The sequence below is a fragment of the Callithrix jacchus genome, chromosome 21 (assembly GCF_049354715.1).
Source record: "Callithrix jacchus isolate 240 chromosome 21, calJac240_pri, whole genome shotgun sequence".
Lineage (NCBI taxonomy): Eukaryota > Metazoa > Chordata > Mammalia > Primates > Cebidae > Callithrix > Callithrix jacchus.
Window position 1 is genome coordinate 39,665,237 of NC_133522.1, and position 21,568 is coordinate 39,686,804.

Consider the following 21,568-nt stretch of genomic DNA (forward strand, 5'->3'; position numbering starts at 1 on the left):
ATACAGCAAAAGAGAACAAATAGAAGATTGGTAGAGAAATCAAGTGTAGTAGGAATCTGTTGATTTTATTTGAAGGCATAGATTTTGAGGTTCAGACTCCTACAGTGGGATCTTTGTTTTTTTGTATTATAATTTAAAATGGTGCTTTAAGATTCAGTCAACAGTTTTTTTTTTTTTTTCTTAAGGTCTTGTTGCAGTAGGAGAAAGAGCACAAAAGAGGTCTGGGAACTTCTCTGCTGCAATGAAAGATCTGTCAGGTGAGAGCACATTTTTGAATTTCCTCTTACCCTAATCCCATCTTGAATTATTTGTTGCAGAAGTTGGTGGAAATAATTTAAAACTGGGTATTTTTCCCCCCTGCAGGCAAACATCCTGTGTCTGCTTTGATGGAAATCTGTAATAAGAGAAGGTGGCAACCACCTGAATTTCTATTGGTCCATGATAGTGGCCCTGATCATCGCAAACATTTTCTCTTTAGGGTAAATATGAATTTCTGCACTAATTATACATGTTCATTAATGTGATGACTTAGAGGGTGAGGGGTGAACTTGATCACAAGATTAAGATTCTGTTCATGGGTGGGGGTTTGTTATTTGTAGTTAAGTGGTGGGGGTTTTTAAACACAAGGGTGCTTTAATATGACTTATCAATGTCCTGTTTTTTAAAAAATTGGGGAAAAATGGGTAAATTCTAGTAAATAGTTTGTTATTTTCTAGTTGAATGTGGGGAACTAATTTAATAATTTTATCAGTCTTTTTCTCAATTTGGAGATCTGCTCTTAATTTGCAGTCCCTTTCCCAAATGATTTGCTTCTTCTGGGTAGAGATTATAATTTGACTTACATAGTATGGGTTTTATATTATTGTAAATTATTTTCTAGCATTTAGTAAAAAAAAATACAAAGCTAATAGATATTAAAGTTTGATGCTGTTCTTATTGTATGTTTTTCTTGAATAGGTATTGAGAAATGGAAGCCCTTACCAGCCCAATTGTATGTTTTTCTTGAATAGGTATTGATAAATGGAAGCGCTTACCAGCCCAGCTTTGCCAGCCCTAATAAGAAGCATGCTAAAGCCACAGCAGCTACTGTGGTTCTTCAAGCAATGGGCCTTGTACCAAAGGACCTCATGGCTAATGCCACTTGCTTCAGGAGTGCCTCACGTAGATAGATTGAGGTTTTATAATAATCATTTCAGATAATTTTACTCTGCATCACAATGTATTTCCTCTTTAATGTTGTAAATATTTGGCAATTTAAGACATTGTGTAAAAAGCAATCTGTAAAAACATCTCCAGGCTTTGATTTTTGTACCATGGAAATTGTATTTAACCATACAGGGTTTTGGTATGTTTATATTGTTTACCTTAGTGATGTATCTGTTTAAGTGGCTAACATCCAAACGATTGTTTGAAGGCATCAGTAATCTTCAGTGTGGAATGTTAAATAACGCTTTTATACTGTATTTTGTACTATGATGTAACTCCCCTTCCTTATGGCTAGGCTGCTGTAACACTTGCCTGTAATCAGTGAAGGGCTGTGCACCTTGTACTATTTCACAATGGGTTCTGCTGGACAGATATTGGGCCAGTGTTATTGAGGTAATCAAGCAAGATCTGTTCCACAGGGCTAAAGCCACCATCTCCCCTCAAAATTTTGTAGAGGTTATAAAAAGAAAGTGGTATGTTGTGTGATCAGCACTAAGTCCTGCATTCCTGTTAAAGCCACTTGGGTCATAAGAAGGGAGTCAAAAATGAAGTCTGACTAGAATTCTATTGCAGAGGCCAAGTACATTTAGTATGGCATTGAGTTGTGATATAGTTTTACTTTGATGTGCATTTTGAATTTCAGCTACACCTAGATAGACGTAAAATGATAATTAAAATGCTGTAACCAACTTATCTAATAAAATTGGCAACCAGCCACTATTTTGTTGACTCTGAGAAAGTTAAAGTTTATGTTAATTTTTAGGGTCCGATAGAATATTTCATGTGTATTACGGTGGTATTCATATGCTATGTCTCTAAACTTTATTTTCAAAAGCTTAAGGCCCAAATACAAACTTCTCTGGAATAAATGTGGTGTTTTATTTTCTGGATTATAAAGTGAACAAATACTTAGATACTATTATTTCTTTACCCAATGCTTTTGATTTCTAAGCACTTTTATTTAAAAAAATGTGAATTATACAATCCCGCCTACACACGCACATGCACATGCACACGCGCACACACACATTAAATACTACTTTGCCATGACAGCTCAGCATACTTCACAATTCTTAACACTATTCTATGTGGAATACAAAATGCCTTTTTATCTGAATTAACATGAATTAAAAAAATTTTAGTATATGTGAAAATAAAGAAATTATAGATCAGTAGGAAAAATGTTAAGGTAGATGCATCAGCAAGTCAGCTAGGTTAGTAGAGATTTATAAAACAAGAACCTACTAACAGTCTTAGGTAAATGGTAAAGTAACATTTTTGCCCTGATGACTTTGTCACAAGGCCAAGAGATAATTGTGTTTAGTCTCAATTTCCTGTTTGCAAGGAAACATTAATTCAGTTTTCTACTCACTATACAATTAGGTTGTAGGGATATAGATACCTCATTTGAGTGATCTGAGCTTTTCATCTTTATATCTAAAAACTAACCTGAAAATAGTAAAAGCAGAAAACACTGATTTAAAAAATGCTACTGTAATAAAAATATAAATGTTTCAGTATTTTAAAGTATATTCCTTTAACTTCAGGAACCTTGAATTTCCTTGCTAGAAGGCTTTTCCTCAAAGATTCCTTTGAGGCTTACTTTGGTGTTCAGGATCTCCAGTTATAAATGTAGTCTCTCATCACCACATTCCGTAAAGACGATTTCCCAAGTAACGGTATTTCACTAAGTTGCTCCAGAGTCTTAGGGTGCAAACCACAGTTAGTAAGCTCCTTATGAACAACCTCCTGTGGAAATTTGTGTAAAAGTCAGTAAAAGGCATATTAGTCTTGAAACACACGAGTTTTAATTACTATGGAGACTGATTAATGTGATTCATCCTATCAACAGAAGACCTAAGAATTTTTGTAGTGACAAAATCCCAAAATATTAATGGTTATTTTTATAAGTCTAGCCAACTGAGATGCATGAGACAATTTTAAAGGTCTTAACTCTAAAAATCCTTATATTCAAAATCAAAGGCAAATATGGTTTAATACCTATAGTGAATCATGTTTCCTTAAAACTATCAAGGAATTGGGTACTACTGAGTTTTGGATCCAAGAGGACAATGAAAATAAAATTTCCCCTTTTGGGAATGGGAAGTTCCTTAGTCACTGTTAAAATTGTACTTGTACTGATGCCAGGCGCCTTGGCTCAAACCTATAATGCCAACACTTTGGGAGGCCAAGGTGGCAGATCACCGGAAGTCAGAAGACCAGCCTGGCCAACATGGTGAAACCTCCCCCACAACCCGTCTCTACTAAAAATACAAAATATAGCTGGATATGGTGGTACCTGCCTGTAATCCCAGCTACATGGGAGGCTGAGGCAGAATTGCTCGAACCCAGGTGGATGAGGTTGCAGTGAGCCAAGATCAGGCTGCTGCACTCCAGCCTGGGCAACAGAGCAAGACTGTCTCAAAAAAGAAAAAATTTGTACTTGGACTCAATTCATGAAAGTTAATTCAACAACTTATGGACATTATTCCTTCCTCTAGTAATTCATAATTTATCTAATTAAGTTTAATTACTTGAAACACAAAAGTGACTCAGCATAAATGACTTCCTTCCCTCCAGCTAGTCTTAGGAAACTACAACTAAAAGTCTGCTCATAGATGTCTACTTACCGTATTAAGTACTTTGTCCACTGGCAGGCAGATGTTAAATACAGCAGTTGGTTCATGTGGATATAGTAGTGCAGAGAAAGACCCGCTCTGTGAAGATTTGAGCAGCATGGTCAGTGAGTGCAGGCAATGAGGCATGATAGGACCTGTAATCTCCAAACTAAATTGGTCTCTGTATCCAGAAAGAGCTTGTGTCTTCACATTTACACTTCGTGCCTTCATGAAAATTTAAAGAAAAGGAAAATGATGATCATCTTTCAACTTTTTTCTAGCTAAAACTGTGGTTACTATGTTTCCATTTGGGGTTTCCTCTCTTTAACCGTTATAGAACAAAAGTATTTTCCAAGACATCAAAACAATGTTACGTGAGTAAAAATACTTGGCAAATTTTCAGCATCCTCTCCATATTATGAGATTTTTTCAGTTGAAATATATTCCAGAGAATACCATTTTTTCATATAGTATTTTATCTGATTTAGTAATAGGCTGTCAATGCAGACTACTGGAAAAACAAAAATTTAAAATTCATTCAATTCTATTGCTGACATTTAGCACATACTTTGTATTTACATGTATAATTTGACTTTTACTTATGTATGCCCCAGTTTTTGACATCTGCTATTATTTAATATAACATTCTTGGCCATGTCCTTTCACTAGTGAAATGAAAATGGAATCAAGCAACTATTTCTTAAGTGGCAAAAAAGGAAATTAACACCAAAATGCTTTTGTTCCCAATTACTTTTTTGCCAACTGTTACTTTATTCAGTCAGAAAATTTTTGGCCAGGCATGGTGGCTCATGCCTGTAATCCCAGCACTTTGGGAGGCCAAAGCAGGAGGATCGCTTGAGCCCAGGAGTCCTAGACCAGCCTGAGTAACAGACCCCAAGTCTACAAAAACTTCAAAGTTAGGACAGGCGTGGTGGCTCAAGCCTGTAATCCCAGTACTTTGGGAGGCCAAGGTGGGTGGATCACTTGAGGTCAAAAGTTCAATACCAACCTGGCCAACGTGGTGAAACCTCATCTCTACTAAAAATACAAAAAAACAATTAACCAGGCATGGTGGCGTGTGCCTGTAATCCCAGCTACTCAGGAGGGTGAGGCAGGAGAATCACTTGAACCCAGGAGGCGGAGGCTGCAGTGTGCTGAAATCACGCCGCTGCACACCAGTCTGGGTGACAGCGTGAAAAAAAAAAATTAGCAGGGCATAGTGGTAAGCACCTGTGGTCCCAGCTACTTGAGAGGCTGAGGTAGGAATGTCTCTTGAACCCAGATGGTTGAGGTTGCAGTGAGTTGTGCCACTGCACTTCAGCAAGACCTTGTCTCCCCAACCAAAAAAAAAAATTCATATAATTTAAAAAGAGTCCAGGTGCAGTGGCTCACAGCTGTAATCCCAGTACTTCTGGTGAAACCCCATTTCTACTAAAAATACAAAAATTAGTTGGGTGTGGTGGCACTTGCCTGTAATCCCAGTTATTCGGGAGGTTGAGGCAGGAAATCCCTTGAATGTGGGAGTCAGAGGTTGCAGTGAGTATTGCACCACTGCACTCCAGCCTGCTGACAGAGCGAGATTCCCTCTCCAAAAACAAGAAAAAACAAAACAAAAAGCTGGGTGTGGTGTGTGCCTGTAATCCCAGCTACTCAGGAGGCTGAGGCATGGCACAAGAATCATTTGAACAGGGGAAGAAGAGGTTGCAATGAGCTGAGATTACCCCACCGCATTCTATCTAGCTGGAATAGCACAGCAAGACTCCATTAAAAAAAGAAAATTTCATATAATTTACATATTTTCACATAATTTCTTTGATGTAACTGTCTTATGTCAGTTTTTTTGTTTTCTTAATGGGAGGAAAGCAAAAGCAAAATATGTACCAAGTAAAAATGCTAGAAGTTTTTTTTAATCAAGAATTTATCCTATCAAAGTAAAGTACTTCTTAAAAGCTAGGTTATGGAGATTTTTATTACCTTAAGCATTTGCATTGTGGCACCTCGGAAAGCAACAGGGGATAAGAGGGTTGGAGGAAGGCCTGCCTGTGGACCTGAGGTAGCAACTAAACTCTTAGAGTTGATCAAAAAATTGAGCAATGTAAAGGTGTTGATTCCTTTCATGAACACAACAGACTCAGGTCTGTGATCCATTTGTACTTCATGTTTCTCTTTACGACTGAAGATAACAGTCAAGGAAATTGCAAAAGCAAATCCCACGTACTGTGGAAAGCAATTATCTCGATTCTGAATCACCTGAGACCCCTTTTCTCCATAATGAAATGGAAATGCTCTTGCTACCTCTCTTTACTCAATGATTAAGGCATATATTTCATCAAAATGTTAATTTAAATTTGCTACAAACTGACACCTAAACATAATTTCTTCTCTAGTCAAAACACACCTATTCTCCCACAATCAATCACAATTGAATGTTTTGATTAAAAAATGTTTCATAGTTCACCATTTATTGATACTCAGGGGCTTGTTATTAAATATTACAATGAAAATTAGTTTTAATATAATCTGAAGATAATTTAAGATTATAGTTATATAAAACTGCCAATGTTAAACTTCTCACTAACGTCATTAAATGAAAATTAATTCTAGTTAACAGCAACTGAAAGGATACAGCTTGATAGAAAGTATGTCTGGCTTTTTAATTTCATCTTGCACTCCCATCTCTTCCAGCCAGGAAAAACTTTCCTCTTCGTCCTCATCACTGATGGTTTGCTCCCTAGGAAATTGCTGTAGTTAGAGTCTCTATTTCACAAAGCTGCTCCTGTACAAATCTATTTCATGGGTCTGTAAGTCACTGGATGACATAAAAATTTATTTTAATCACATACTCCCCATATCCCAGGCTTGTTCCAGATGCTGTCTCCTTTTTATGGCCACTTTCTTTTATTAAAGGCAGAGAAAATTCAATACCTACATGAGGAAAGAAAAATGTAACTGAGTTTTCATTAAAAGTATTTAACAGGCATGCTGTACTTTTCAGGTGTACAAAATACGAAATGTGAGTTTTTACAAATGATCTATTAAGGCAGTATTTTCAAGCTTTCTTGACACAGTACATATACACATAAAAACATATCTCCTTGAAAGAGGTTCAGCAAACAACACATACATGTGACACTCTTTCATAAATTATATTGTATTCTAGTTCACTTTTTGAAAACGTACTGATTGGGTCCACTAAATAGATTTCATGATCCACTAATGGGTTGACTCAGTTTGAAAATTATGTTATTAAAGGAGTAGCTGGTACTACAGAATAATTTCTAGAAGAGTGTATATAGTGACTATCTGGCCCAATATGTGTTTTATTTTAGAGGTCAGAGAAGGGAAAACTATGTATAAGGAACAGTTTAAATCAGGGGTCCCCAATCCCAGGACTGTGGATTGGTACTGGCCTGTGGCCTGTTGGAAACCGGTTTGCACAGCAGGTGAGCGACTGGTGATGGATCATTACTGCCTGAGTTCCACCTCCTATCACATCAGTGGTTGCATTAGATTCTCACCGGGGTGCGAACCCTATTCTGCGCATGTGAGACATCTAGGTTGTGCATTCATTAGGAGAATGGTCTGATGTGGAACAGTTTCATCCCGACACCATCCTCCTCTCACCCATGAAACTGGTCCCTAGTGCCAAAAAGTTTGGTGACTGCTGGATTAAATAATTGAGTGGGGGGAACCAGAAATAAATCACATGTTTCTTAGTGTTGCTAACCAACTGGTAAAAGGCATTTTAAATTTAAACAGCTTTTAGGCTAAAATAGGTTTACTATATACTACAGTATCCTTATTTTAAACCTAGACTTTACCTTCATTTCTCATAGCTTCTCTTAAACCTCGAGTTGTAGGAGATACAAGAGCTGTGATTAAGTCATTTCCAGCTAATCCTGCTGCTCGGAACAGGACAGTAAACTGATAGGTACAAACGTAGAAATAGGGGCAAAGTTTTGTCTTCAGAAGATTATATAGAGAAGTAAAGCTCACAGACCTATGAAGTAAAAAAATTTTCTTTAGGTATTATTAAACATTTAATGCAATATTTATAATTTAATTCTGTATAATTTAGTTTGAGACCTGTTTTAAAAGACAACACAAATATTTTAGATACTGGTTTGAATTTTTGTGGTTACGTATGACTTAGCTTTAAAGGACTGAAAATGGTTATAGGGAATTGCTGATGATTTCTCAATACTTTAATAGTGTATATGACTTAAATAGTTAGTTTTTCTTCAAACAAACCTTGAGAATTGCTTGCTGACTTTCTCTAAGCTGCTGATAAGAAAGGAAGCAAACACTGACAAGAAATAGCATTAAAGAATTAGGTGTGTGTGTGTGTGTGTGTGTATATATATATTTATTTTTTTTTTTTTCAGACAGAGTTTCGCTCTTGTTACCCAGGCTGGAGTGCAATGGTGCAATCTCGGCTCACCGCAACTTCCGCCTCCTGGGTTCAGGCAATTCTCCTGCCTCAGCCTCCCGAGTAGCTGGGATTACAGGCACGCGCCACCATGCCCAGCTAATTTTTTTTTTTTTGTATTTTTAGTAGAGACGGGGTTTCACCATGTTGACCAGGATGGTCTCGATCTCGTGACCTCGTGACCCACCCGCCTTGGCCTCCCAAAGTGCTGGGATTACAGGTGTGAGCCACTGTGCCCGGCGCCCTGTCTGTATATATTTAACAAACACTTATATACATCCTACCACAACTGGGTAAAGAATGAATAGCAGCTTAAAAAAAAAAGTAAACAGTTTAAATGTTAATAGGTTCAGATAAAATTCACAAGGACCCAGATATCCTTCTGCCATTAATCTATCCAGTCACAAATATGATAAACAGAGAATACTGCTAAAATGAAAATCCACTATTGAATTACACAGGCTTTTCTTACTAATCTTACCAGTCACTCATCAAAACATGCTGCAGGGTTGCATCATTTGACCAAGGACTTGTCTTTCCAGTCATTTTTCTATCAGCTCCAATACGAGGGAACAGTGGTAGCCAAGACAAAGCAGGGTGGAGCCAATAGACAAGGCTCTGCTGGAAGGTACAACGGAGCTCAGTGGAGAGTTTGGGATCCTAAAATCCAGAGGTGACAGTGGGCAGTTTTTGCCTCTTGAGAAATATAGAATTTCATTAAAGATACACTGAATAGCTAAACACTTAGGTCTAAGAATCTTTATTGTTTACTACAGAAACGCATTAGTAACTGTTACAGGAACTAAAACATAGTTTATCTTTATTTGGGCCAGATGTAATGTTAAACCATATTATCAGAGCATTTAAACACAGATGGGAACGTGCTTGTCTCTACCACCCTTAAAGACAATGACTACCTTTTTTATCATGAGGAGTAGGGGTGGGCACGCCTGTGCAGGTAACACTATGTCCAACCCTCTCTCCAAAATGCTGTTTTAAAAGTAGTCAATAAATGATACAGCAAATCACAAATCATCCTAATCTGTTTATTGAAAAGATGTATATACCAAGACCTCTTTCAGGATAATCCTTTTTAACCTAGTTTGAGATTGAGATTTAAAAAAAAAAATTTAAGAGAGTCTCACTCTGTCACCAAGGCTAAAGTCCAGTGGTGCAATCAGCTCATGCAGCTGTGACCTCCCAGGCTTAAATGATCCTCCCAACTCAGCCTCCCAAGTAGCTGGAACTACAGGCACCCACTGCCATGCTCAGCTAATCAGCTAATTTTTTTTTTTTTTTTTTTTTGGTAGAGATGGGGTCTCACTGCATTGCTCAGGCTGGTCTCAAGTAATCCTCCCACCTCACTCTCCCAAAGTGCTGAGATTACAGGCATGGGCTATTGTGCCCAGCTTCCTAGTTTGAGTTGATGCTTCAAAATATTCAAAATATATTTCTCTAAAACCATTCTAGAACTCACGAACTCCACTAAATTTATAAAAGACTATTACAAAGGTAAGAAAATCAGTAAATCCATCAGTCCTCACACTCCCACCCAATTGCTTTCCATTTCTTTGTATTTCTTTCTCAAAAAGCCGTAGAGAAAAATAAACAATTATTGCCTGCAACACTGATCAATTTGCAGGACAAGTCTCTAAATTTATGAGCTGTTACTCAATCTGACTTAAAAAAAAAAAGTATGACAGCACCACAAGCATCATTTGGGAAAGACAGTATTTCCTAAGTCTTTGTATCTTTAAATGTCCAAAGAAAAACTTAATGGAAGGCAGTATCTCTGCTATTTTACAAAGGAGAGCATTTCACACTTACTTTGTTATTTTAACACATAAGTATTTTATTTCAGAATTACCTGTATACTTTTAGGCAATGTAACTTCTATTGCCCTACAATGCTGGACAAGACCTTGAGCCTCTTCCTGTGCTTTCAAATGATCTGCCCAGGTAAAGGGTTCAGAAGAGGTGAAAAGGAGTCGGGTTTTAATACTCCAGTCCACAGGTAACTCAGTACTTTTTGAGGATGAAATATCAGACTCGGAGAATGATACTTGTGGAGTCTTTAGAAAACAAAGAATGCAAAAATTAGTCGAATGCCAGGGAAAAAACCTTTAACCTAAAGATTCTTATAAGCTAACATACTCATTATCACTGAAAAGACAAAATTATTTAAACTGTATAACATGAAAAATATATTACACACTGTAAAAAAAAGCCTGAAAGGAGTCACACTAAACTTTTAACAGTGGTAACTTACCTGTGGGAAGCAGAAATTTGCTGCTTTGGGGGATGGGGGTGAAGGGCAGATTTTACTGTCTAGTTTATACAGTTCTTTATGGTAGTATAGATGTTTGTAATAAAGTAGAAATATTTCAAGTGGTTAAACATTTTCGATCTTTTAAGCCTCTGAAACTGCATCCAGGGCTAACAAAGTCCATATTTAAGAAACATTTCCTGACCTCAAATGTTTCCCCTAAACCCGTCTGCTGTCCTTTCAGGTCAACATTCTCCACAATATGAGGATTCTTTTTTTTTTTTTTTTTTAATTGAGACAGAGTCCCACTCTGTTGCCTAGGCTGGAGTGCAGTTGCCAACCTCTGTTGCTTGGGTTCAAGCTATTCTGGTGCCTCAGCCTCCAGAGGAGCTAGCACTACAGGCGTGCACACCACCACACCCAGCTAATTTTTTTTGTATTTTTAGTAGAGATGGGGTTTCACCATGTTGGCCAGGCTGTTCTCGAACTCCTGATCTCAGGTGATCTACCTGCCTCAGCCTCCCAAAGTGCTGGGATTACAGGCATGAGCCACAGTGCCCAGACAAGGATTCTTTTATAATAATAAAATATCAGAGAAAGGGGAACTATCTTTGACAGAACATAATAAAGAGAAACTGGGTCTTGTGAACTCTTCTAGCTTGTTACCATTAGAACAAACTGCATCTATCAAACTACACAGCACAACAGTAGTAGCTGGGGAATGGAAACGTGTGTGCGCGTGTGCATGTTAGGGGAGGGAAGCAACGAGGTTCAGTGCTATGCCACAACCTGGGGAAGTGGGCCAGGACAGCTGGCTTTGAGTGATGAGCTGGAGAAGTCAAGTGCCCAAAGAAGAGTGTTAAAACCTGTCAGAGGGTAAAAAACCCCCACGTCTATCAGGCCTATTTTATGGCCGGCTACCTTTACAGTTATCATTGTATCAAACCAACTCCTTCACCTTAGCTGACGCCGTATTTTCATCCCTGGTAGAGATGATCAAGCCTCTCTGTAAAATTGCTTTTTAAGCAAAATGCTTCTGAGAAGTATAAATTTATTTTTAAAAAGACTCAAATCCTAGCTAGGAAAAAAAAAGTTTATACAAACATTCTAATGATATTTAAAAGTATTACCTCGGGTAATTCAGTAACAGCTGTTCTTTCAGGAACCTTCTCTTCCCGTAGCACATCATTTTCTTGATTAGACTCTAAAGGCTGAGGTTAAAAATATTGTCCTTTTAAAATGTAAAGGATGCTGAAGTTTGCGTTAAATATGTACGGAGCCTCACTTGGCATACACCGTTCTCAATAAATGCAAGAGCACCCAAACTCACACGCACCCCATCCAAGCTATGAGTTTCACTTCAGTTTTGTGTCTGAACTTCAGTATCAAAATTGAGGGGAACAAGAGACGGTGTTTCACACCGAAAGATCCAAAAGGCTTAGGGTTAGACAAATGCTAGTGAATTCTGTCCCCACGAATCCTCAACATTCCCCAGTCCCCAGAATAATGTGAAGTGCGTGAGAGGAGGGAGGCCGTGAATCACGGGGCAGGGCTTGTCACCTGCCCCATCCAACAGCGTCCTTACAAGATGGGGGCTCTCAGGGTTTTTCGAGCTTTCTTCCAACTCACCTCTAAGTCCCCTCCAAGGGGCTCCGCGCTGCCCTCCGGCGCCCCTCACTTTCCTCGGGAACGCGTCCCGTGGGCACAGCCCGCAGCGGGGCAGCCAGGCGCGCGCTCTCCCCACAAACTCGGCCTTGAGGGAGCCGCGGCTCCCAGCGCGGGGCGCCCTAAGGCTACGGACGGCCGAAGTCTTCGCGCCCATTTCCTTGCCTAGAAGGCGAGGACTTTCCATCCCCGATTCACAGCTGGCTCCACCCACGAAAGACAAGAGCCCGTCAGCGGCCAGGCTCCAAGACACTCACCCGGCCCGGTGCCTCCGGCTGGTCGCGGGCAGGGCCGTCGGGAGGCTCCGCGGCGACCTGCGGTCGGTTGTCCAGGCGGGCGAAGGGGTTCCTCCGGGCCACTGCCCGGCCGCCGCCGCCTCTGCCCCCCGCGGCAGGGAAAGGGCGAAGGAGCAGCCCGGCTGCCAGGGCGGCTCGACGGGCTGCCGGCTCCGGCAGCTCACCCGGCGGGGAGGCAGCAGTCCCACGGCTCCGGGCCCTTTTCCGTCGGAGCCGCACTACCTCGGGCGGCTTTTGGAAGCCCGGTGAGTAGCCGGGCACGGAAAGGGCCATGACGAGCGGCGACTGAGGACGGCTGGCAGCCCCGCAGAGACTTCCCGCGCGCGCCGGGCCCGCCCCCGACGTGGCGCGGCGCCGAGCTCCTGCCCCCGACGCGGCCCCGCCCCCACGGGTTCTTAGCGGAGCATGCGCGGCGGCAGCCCGCGAGACCCGCTGCGCAGCCGCGTGGCCGCTACCACCCACCGGCCCAGGGGTGACCCTGCCCTGACGGTCCCGCAGGATGCTCGGCCAAAGTCCAGTCGCCAGGTTCAGCGACGCTTCTGGGAAGCGTGCGATCCAGGGCGCCGATGTATACTACCCTGTGGGGCACCGAAATAGCTGAATTCTAAATAAGCCCGCAGCAGAGATGTGATCAGCCCGGGGTTTGGAGCTTGGATGAAAAGGTAACAAACTTGAGCTGCGGTGATGGGCTGCTGCTTCCAGAAACTTGAGAGGGCAGCAGCTACTGCTCTTAAGAGGCGAGGAGAGGGCATTAGGCCACCATTCCTCAACTCCCAAATAGAGAACTCAGATAAGAGCTCAGCACGCTTCCTGTACCAGCGCGGCCTCCCGACAACCCTCCCTTCCCGGTTTCCAGTGACTGGTCATCTCAGCCTTCCAGTCAGCTGCTACTGGCAAGTTAATGTGATCCTCTTCATTGATCCTGGGGAAAGCCGAAGTGAATGAATATTTGACAACACAAAACTTAAGGGCTATGGGCTAGGTCCTTTAAGACTTCAAAATATACTCAAATTCTTAAATTATAACAGCAAAGACTTGTTAATGAAGGAAGGTGTTGAGAACGGAGCTGATACAAAATTAATACGTTATTTGGATAGTTTAGCAAAGGCCTGCAACAGATTTATCAATAGAGTAGTGTGGCTTTTGCTGATAGCAGCGGTTTTCTTCACGGAAGGAATTTTATAGCAGGGGCAAAATATATAAAAACAATGAAAAGGTTTTTAGAAAATTCCCTTAAGATGTTAATTAAAGAATTATGTTGATCATTTACACAACAATTTTTCAAATACTTTTCAATGTGTCAACTGAGCATCTTGTCTTAGCAGGGGAAACGTGCTTAAAAATGGAACTTGCTTTTATCTTCCTTGGATTTCTCAACAATTTCCAAAGAAAATTCTGGCTTCAAATACTGGAATACGTTCATCCAACTGAGGTCTGAGAAAGAAGAAAATTAAAACTGAACAACTTGCTTTTTTCTTCCTTGATTTTTCTGAACAGCTTCCATGGAAACTTTTGCCTCATACAGTGGAATGGGTTCATCCAACTGAGGTCTGAGAAAGAATGAAATTAGAAATGTCAGGTCTAGTTAAAGATGTAGAACAAACAGGACGGCATATGACAATTGCTAGTGCTTAAATCTATTAACTTTATTATTTATTTAATTTTTTGAAACAGAGTCTGGCTCTGTTACCCAGGCTGGAGTGAAGTGGCATGATCTCAGCTCATTGCAACCTCTGCCTTCCGGGTTAAAATGATTCTTATACTTCAGCCTCCCAAGTAGCTGGAATTACTCAGAGGCTGAAGTATGAGAATCAAACTGATATAAAAATCAGTTAATTTTTATATTTTCAGTAGCGATGGGTTTCACCATGTTGGCCAGGCTAGTCTTGAACTCCTGGCCTCAAGTGATCTGACCACCTTGGCATCACAAAGTGCTAGCTGGGATTACAGGTGTGAGCCACACTGAACCCAGCCTCAAATCTATTACTTTAAGTAATTCAAACATATTTGTCCATTAGTTTTTCCAAGTTAAAAGTAGTTATTAAGAAAAAAATATCTACTCCCTCTTTTTTTGGGGCGGGGGGACAGAACTTCACCCTTGTTGTCCAGGCTGGAATGTAATGGCATCTCGGCTCACTGCAACCTCCATCTCCTGGGTTCAAGCAGTTCTCCTGCCTCAGCCTCCCCAGTAGCTAGGATTACAGGTGTTCACCACCATGGTCAGCTAATTTTTATATTTTTAGTAGAGACAGGTTTTGCCACGTTGGCCAGGCTGGTCTTAAACGCCTGACCTCAGCTGATCCACCTGCTTCAGCCTCCCAAAGTGCTGGGATTATAGGTATGAGCCACTGCACCCGGCTTACTCCCTCTTTTATAAGTGATAAACAGATTCAACTTTAAACAAATATACCATGCTTTTCTCTCCTTCAAGCTGTTGGTTATTTCAAGTTGCTTTGGAAGGGGCAATGAGGAAAAGCAAAGGGTAAGGTACACTATGGAATGGAGTGAGGAAAACTCACAAGCTACTTCTTTTTCTGGGAATACTTACTGGTGCGCTACCAGATATACTTTGATAAGTATTAAAGTGCAGCTATTTATCTAAATGAAATATAAGGTCAGTGCAAAAGTAATTGCAGTTGCTTCAATGGCAAAAACCAATTATGTTTGCACCAACCTAATAATAAAATATGGAGGCAATAGATGTATGGCGAGAGCTAAAACAAAATTGAAACTGCCTGCCTTGGTTCCTTGAAAACGGAAAACAAGAACAATGATTTGGTTACTTCAGCATACCTGAAAACACCAGTTGATAACTTCTCCATCACATCCTTTAAGATACGTAGCTGGCAGGATTGTTAAGGTGGCAACGTAAAGGAGAGAGAATGAAACCATTTAATAAGCAGAAGCTGCCAGGCAGGGCACTTGCTCTTTTTCAAGTTTTGCACTCTCAGATTCAAAATGTTAAGTTAGAGAAATTCTGTAGACCGTCCAGTTTAGCTCTACGACAGGGAAATGATTTGAGAGCTGGTGGTGTAATAGAGCCTAAATTTCCAAGGACAAGTAACAAGAGCAACAAGTCAAGCCTGGCGCTTAAGTGCTCACCACTGTCATCCCAATGGATGGGAATGAAATAATGTCTAGTTTTCATTTCTGTACTATGTATGGAATTTTTAGTTAAAAACAATTTTAGCACATAAATTTTAATTTAAATGTACGTTTGTTCACTAGGCTGGTTGGTAAGAGGCTCAACCTTTGTTTGCAGAAGCCAGTAAACTATGTGTGTGATATACAGTCATCCCTCAGCATCCATGAGAGATTGGTTCCAGGACCCCCACGAAGACCAAAATCTCCAGATACTCAAACTCTACAGAAAATAGTGCACCAGCTTGGGCAACAATGCTGTCTACAAAAAATTTAAAAATTAGCCAGGCATGATGGCATGTGCCTGTACCCCAGCTACTAGGGAGGCTGCGGCAGGAGGAACCCTTGAGCACACAAGTTTGAGGTTACAGTGAGCTGGAATGAGCACTGCACTCCAGCCAGGGCAACAGAGCAAGACCCTGTCCAAAGAAAATGGTGTAGTATTTGCATATAACCTAGGCACATTTCCATTATACAATAAATCATCTCTATATTACTTATAATACCTAATGCAATGTAAATACTATGTAGATAGTGGTTATACTATATTTTATTTGTATTTTTTAAATTGTATTATTACTTTTTCAGAGTTTTTTTTTTTGAGATGAAGTCTTTCTCTGTCATCATGCTGAAGTGCAGTGGTGCTATCTTGGCCCACTGCAACCTCCACCTCCCAGGTTCACGATTCCCCTGCCTCAGCCTCCCAACTAGCTGGGACTACAGGTTTGCACCACCACACCTGGCTAATTAATTTGTATTTTAGTAGAGATGGGTTTTCACCATGTTGGCCAGGATGGTCTTGATCTCCTAACCTCGTGATCTACAACCTCCGCCTCCCAAAGTGCTGGGATTACAGGCATGAGCCACTGTGCCTGGCCTTTTTTTTTTTTTTGAGACAGGTCTCCCTCTGTGGCCCAGGCTAGAGTGCAGTGGCATGATCATGGCTCACTGCAGCCTCAACTTCTCAGGCTCTAGTGACCCTCAGCCTCCCAAGTAGCTGGGACCACAATGATTCACCACCAGACCAGGTTAATTTATTTTTATTTTTGTATAGACAGGATCTCCCTATGTTGCCCATGCTGTTCTCAAACTTCTGGGCTGAAGTCATCCTCCTGCCTCAGCCTCCCAGTGTTGGGATTACAGGTGCGAGCCTCTGCCCCCAGCCTCCAAATATTTTTGAACTTTGATTGGTTGAATCCCTGGATCCGGAACCATTGGATACAGGGGGCTGACTCTGTAGCACTAAGAGAATCAGAAAATGATGTAAAAATCATAGAAAAAAAATCTACCTTGCTAATTTAATTAAAATTATAATACTGGGATCAAGATTCTATTTAATTGCCTGTACTTCTGAATTATTTATAGCCAAGAATCACAGAGTTGGAAGGAGATGTCTCTGTTAGATCACAAGCAGCAACTCAGTTTGTATGAACTGAATGAGGAGGGTCTGCACAAGTGAAGACTATAGTCTGAATCAGGACTTTAGAAAATGCAAATTAGGGCTGCACGAGGTGGCTCACACCTGTAATGTCAGCACTTTGGGAGGCTGAGGCAGGTGGATCACCTGAGGTCAAAGTCTGAGACCAGCCTGATCAATATGGTAAAATTCTGCCTCTACTAAAAATACAAAAGTTAGCTGGGCGTGGTGGCATGCACCTGTAGTCTCAGCTACTTGGGAGGCTGAGACAGGAGAGCTGCTTGAACCTGGGAGGCAGAGGTTGCAGTGAGCCAAGTTTACACCACTTCACTCTACTTCACCTTGGTTCAGCCTTGGTGACAGAACAAGACTATGCCTCAAAAAAAAAAAAAAAAAAGGAAAAAAAGAAGAAGAAAAGCAAATTAGAAAATATGATAAGTCATTTAAAAGTATTTTCAAAAGGAAACTAAAGAATATAAATTTACTAATTCACATCCCTGCAAGTTATCTTCCTATCTGTTAATGAAATTCTCACCTATATGCATGCGTGTGTGTATAGCATGTATTTCTGATTTTTGAAAATGTACAGTATTTCATATATGCATGTCATGTTTCAAGTTGGTTCAGGGATTTGTCAAATAGGTTAAAATTGCTTTCTTATTTGTAGGGGGGTGTGAGAGAATTAAGTTATATACTATAAGCAAAGCAGTCAGTCAATCTAGTTTCCACCATGTAAGATTCAAAAATGGCTGGGCATGGTGGCTCACACCTGTAATCCCAGCACTTTGGGAGGCTGAGACGGGTGGATCATGAGGTCAGGAGATTGAGACCATCCTGGCCAACATGGTGAAACCCTGTCTCTACTAAAATACAAAAATTAGCTGGATTTGGTGGCAGATGCTTGTAATCCCAGCTACTCAGAAGGCTGAGGTAGGAAATCACTTGAACCAGGGAGTTGGAGGTTGGAGTGAGCAGAGATCACACTACTGCATTCCAGCCTGGCAACAGAGTGAGACTATGTCTCAAAGAAAAAAAAAAAGATTAAAAACTAATAGCTACATGGTATTCTAATGTTAACTAACGTTACTTTTAATAGGTATTCTCCACTGTAGCATCTTTCCATGTTATTCTTAATAATTACAATGTTATTGGACATGTAACTTTCTTTTTTCTTCTTTTTTTGAGGTGGTTTCGCTCTTGTTGCCCAGGCTGGAGTGCAATGGTGCAATCTTGGCTCACCACAAACTCCACCTTCTGGGTTCAAGTGATTCTCCTGCCTCAGCCTCCCGAGTAGCTGGGATTACAGACATGCACCACCACACCTGGCTAATTTTGTAATTTTAGTAGAGACGGGGTTTATTCATGTTGGTCAGGCCGGTCTTGAACTCCTGACCCCAGGTGATCCACCCACCTTGGTCTCTCAAAGTGCTGGGATTACAGGCATGAGCCACGGTGCCTGGCCTGGACATACACCTTTTAAAAAAGAAAAATTAATTAAAAATCCTTTTAGAAAGTTAAATCTAACTTTCAAATTTAATAGGAAATTTTTAATCAGAAATAACTTTAAACTCATACATTCACTACATGAAGGGGTTTTGAAATCTCCGTAAAACTCAATACATGCGGTATACTAATTACATAACTATTTTAAAGCTCTGAATAAAGTCTGTCATTGCTCCCAGAGGGAACTGGCCTTTATACATATGACACATATGTTAGACATATTCAGGAAATATAAAATATGATGTTCAGTAGAGACAAATATAAGGCTATGTAAATCTTTCTTTAGACACACACATATGCTCTATGAAGCAATGATAACATATTTTTTCATCCAATACATTAAAATGTTTACCAAGTGCTGCTGCCTCTAAACCAGTCTTAGACATAAAAGGAATTCTTACGTTGACCCTATAGAGGTTTAGACCTTTCTTTTTGAAATTGTTTGCATATTCCAAACTTTTTATTTTTTCTCAACTGGAATAATCTGGCTTCAAGCACACCAGACTTACCTCTGAATGACTTTTGTTTCCAAAAAGTCAAAACCATCTTCATTTGATAAACATTTCCTAGCATTGATATTTATAAAACACTCCACAAACTCTTTAATTTAGATAAGTATTCTGAAATGTTGTGCACAATGGCACCATCATAGGAGTAAGTGTGCAACCTTTCAAGGTGATGTGTAATTTCCCTCACATCAGGTTAAAAACAAAATCTTCCCTGTATCCTTGTAGCTTATCTCCTATTCAGAAAGGAGAGAGACTGCATGAGTGTGATTCTTGTTCCACCACTTGCTGCGTCCTTGACTATCAACATCTCTATGCTTCTGTTTCTTTGCCTGTGAAATGGGGATAACAGTACTTACATCTCAAAAGGTTGTTTAAATTAATACTTGCAAAGCATTTGGAACACTCAAGGAAACTTAACTGCTGTTGTTATTTCCTATTATTGTAATGAAAGAACTTGGTATAGTACAAGGTTTCAAGCCAGAAACTCAGTCAATAAAAAGGATATAAAGATATTTTCCCTGTTGTACATTTGACAAATTCCAAACTTCATCATTCAGGAAAGCTACCGTTGCTCCCTTGAGGAAAAGGCAATGGCTGTCTGGAGGATCCAACTTGGATAGAATGAAACAAAGACTAATTAGTTATTGTGAGTTTAACAGCAGAAGGATAATTGGTATCTTGAGCCAGAAAAACTTCTACACAAATTTGTCCAAATCACAAAAATATGCACATGAACTTTAATAACATGTAAACTATAATATTTTCTTTTCTATTTCATGGCCCAAAACAATGAAACAGCAAGGCGATAAGTACATGGCAGATGCAAGGCTAATCTAGAATCCTGGTGATGAAGTGGAAGGGGTGTATGTGTGTCTTTTCTGGCAATCTTCATGAGAGTATTGGAAAATCATTGAAGACTGGTATATGAGAATTATGGTATTTACATATCAGCCATCATGTAAATATTTAATTAGAATGCTGAAAAATATAACCTTGAGAGATAACGTACATAAACATACATAGTAATTCCAGTTTGAATAATTAGGAAATTCTGATAATTTTATACAGAAATATTTTGCTAAGTATACATTACTGAGAAAAAGATGCTATCTGAAATACTATTAAAAATTCATGGCCGGACGCGGTGACTCATGCCTATAATCCCAGCACTTTGGGAGGCCGAGGCAGGTGGATCACGAGGTCAAGAGATCGAGACCATCCTGGTCAACAAGGTGAAACCCCGTCTCTACTAAAAATACAAAAATTAGCTGGGCATGGTGGTGCGCGCCTGTAGTCCCAGCTACTCAGGAGCCTGAGGCAGGAGAACTGCTTGAACCCAGGAGGCAGAAGTTGCGGTGAGCCGAGATCGTGCCATTGCATTCCAGTCTGGGTAATAACAGTGAAACTCCGTCTCAAAAAAAATAAATAAATAAATAAAAATAAAAATTCTTAAGTTACTATGTCTAAATCACTAAATATAATTATACTCTAGTGTCACTGAAAGGATCTCTCTACTAGGCAGTATTTCAATATTCTGGGCAACATGTTGCTAAAGTTAAAAAAGCTAATTTCTTTTTGATATAAAATATGGAAAAAAGCTAAATTTCTTTATTTTTATTTATTTATTTATTTATTTTGAGACAGAGTTTCACTCTGTTGCCAAGTGCCAGGCTGAAATGCAGTGGCATGATCTCGGTTCAGTGCAACCTCCGCTTCCTGGGTTCAAGCAATTCTCCTGCCTCAGCCTCCCGAGTAGCTGGGACTACAGGCGCACGCCACTGTGCCCAGCTAATTTTTTTGTATCTTTAGTAGAGGCAGGATTTCACCATGTTGGCCAGGATGGTCTCCATCTCTTGACCTCGTGATCCGCCCACCTTGGCCTCCCAAAGTGTTGGGATTACAGGCGTGGGCCACAGCGCCCGGCCTACATTTCTTTATGATTCAGATTTTTTTCTTTATTTTTTTGAAACAGTTTCGCTCTGTCACCCAGGCTGGTGTGCAGTGGTGCAATCTCAGCTCACTACAATGTCTGCCTCCTGGGTTCAGGTAATTCTTGTGCCTCAGCCCTCAGTCTCCTGAGGAGCTGGGAATATAAGCCCGTACCACTATGCCTGGCTAATTTTTCTATTTTTTGTAGAGATGGGGTTTCACCATATTGGCCAGACTGGTCTTGAACTCCTGGCCTCAGGTGATCCGCTCACCTCGGCCTCCCAAAGTGCTGGGATTATAGGCGTGAGCCACCATCCCTGGCCTAGAGTTTATACTAATTTAGTCATACCTTGCCTCAAATAACTTAGGCATTATTGTTTGTTAATTACATCCCTTTGGGGTAATACTAATGCTTTATGGTTTCTGATAATACCTGAAGATTTTCTTCTGTTGTTATCCAGTGGCCTCCAACACCAAGAAGTGTGATGATATCATGTTTATGTGGCAGTAGTTGGAATTTTACATCTGGTTCATCATCTTTACTATATAATCTCACTTGTAAGGGAATAGTTAAAAAGAAAAAAACAAGA

At 40.3% G+C, this 21,568-nt stretch overlaps 3 protein-coding genes across 20 annotated transcripts in view; 1 reads left to right on the forward strand and 2 right to left on the reverse strand.

The window, feature by feature from the left end:
- The window catches only part of SON (SON DNA and RNA binding protein), a 34,256-nt gene extending 32,181 nt beyond the window's left edge, over positions 1–2,075 (forward strand). For 3 of the 5 annotated variants that reach the window (XR_013530664.1, XR_013530663.1, XM_035283058.3), the window contains 3 exons: positions 186–257; positions 364–479; positions 1,011–2,075. Coding sequence is in view for 2 of the 5 variants with exons in the window: in XM_035283058.3 (XP_035138949.3) it covers positions 186–257; positions 364–479; positions 1,011–1,169 (347 nt within the window). In the remaining 3 variants the exon portion in view is untranslated. Of the gene's footprint in view, positions 1–185; positions 258–363; positions 480–957 lie in introns of all 5 variants that reach the window. The other 2 variants (XR_013530662.1, XM_035283059.3) reach the window with 1 other exon arrangement.
- The window catches only part of DONSON (DNA replication fork stabilization factor DONSON), a 28,913-nt gene extending 16,147 nt beyond the window's left edge, over positions 1–12,766 (reverse strand). For 4 of the 6 annotated variants that reach the window (XR_004737681.3, XM_035283075.3, XM_035283076.3 and 1 more), the window contains exons 1-10: positions 12,441–12,766; positions 11,649–11,729; positions 10,121–10,324; positions 8,735–8,913; positions 7,646–7,824; positions 6,668–6,749; positions 6,451–6,555; positions 5,799–5,997; positions 3,837–4,049; positions 2,810–2,955 (exon numbers count right to left, since the gene is read on the reverse strand). Coding sequence is in view for 5 of the 6 variants with exons in the window: in XM_035283075.3 (XP_035138966.1) it covers positions 2,818–2,955; positions 3,837–4,049; positions 5,799–5,997; positions 6,451–6,555; positions 6,668–6,749; positions 7,646–7,824; positions 8,735–8,913; positions 10,121–10,324; positions 11,649–11,729; positions 12,441–12,752 (1,692 nt within the window). In the remaining variant the exon portion in view is untranslated. Of the gene's footprint in view, positions 1–2,144; positions 2,956–3,836; positions 4,050–5,798; positions 5,998–6,450; positions 6,556–6,667; positions 6,750–7,645; positions 7,825–8,734; positions 8,914–10,120; positions 10,325–11,648; positions 11,730–12,440 lie in introns of those variants that run through there. The other 2 variants (XM_035283077.3, XM_008986619.5) reach the window with 2 other exon arrangements.
- Positions 12,767–13,443: 677 nt separating this feature from the next.
- CRYZL1 (crystallin zeta like 1) overlaps positions 13,444–21,568 on the reverse strand; it is a 51,798-nt gene continuing 43,673 nt past the window's right edge. For 7 of the 9 annotated variants that reach the window (XM_017967066.4, XM_002761400.7, XM_054249056.2 and 4 more), the window contains 4 exons: positions 21,412–21,533; positions 19,555–19,660; positions 15,273–15,318; positions 13,444–14,029 (listed from right to left, as the gene is read on the reverse strand). In XM_017967066.4, coding sequence (XP_017822555.1) covers positions 13,930–14,029; positions 15,273–15,318; positions 19,555–19,660; positions 21,412–21,533 — 374 coding nt within the window. In that variant the 3' untranslated portion in view covers positions 13,444–13,929. Of the gene's footprint in view, positions 14,030–15,272; positions 15,319–18,448; positions 19,661–21,411; positions 21,534–21,568 lie in introns of all 9 variants that reach the window. The other 2 variants (XR_013530667.1, XR_013530665.1) reach the window with 1 other exon arrangement.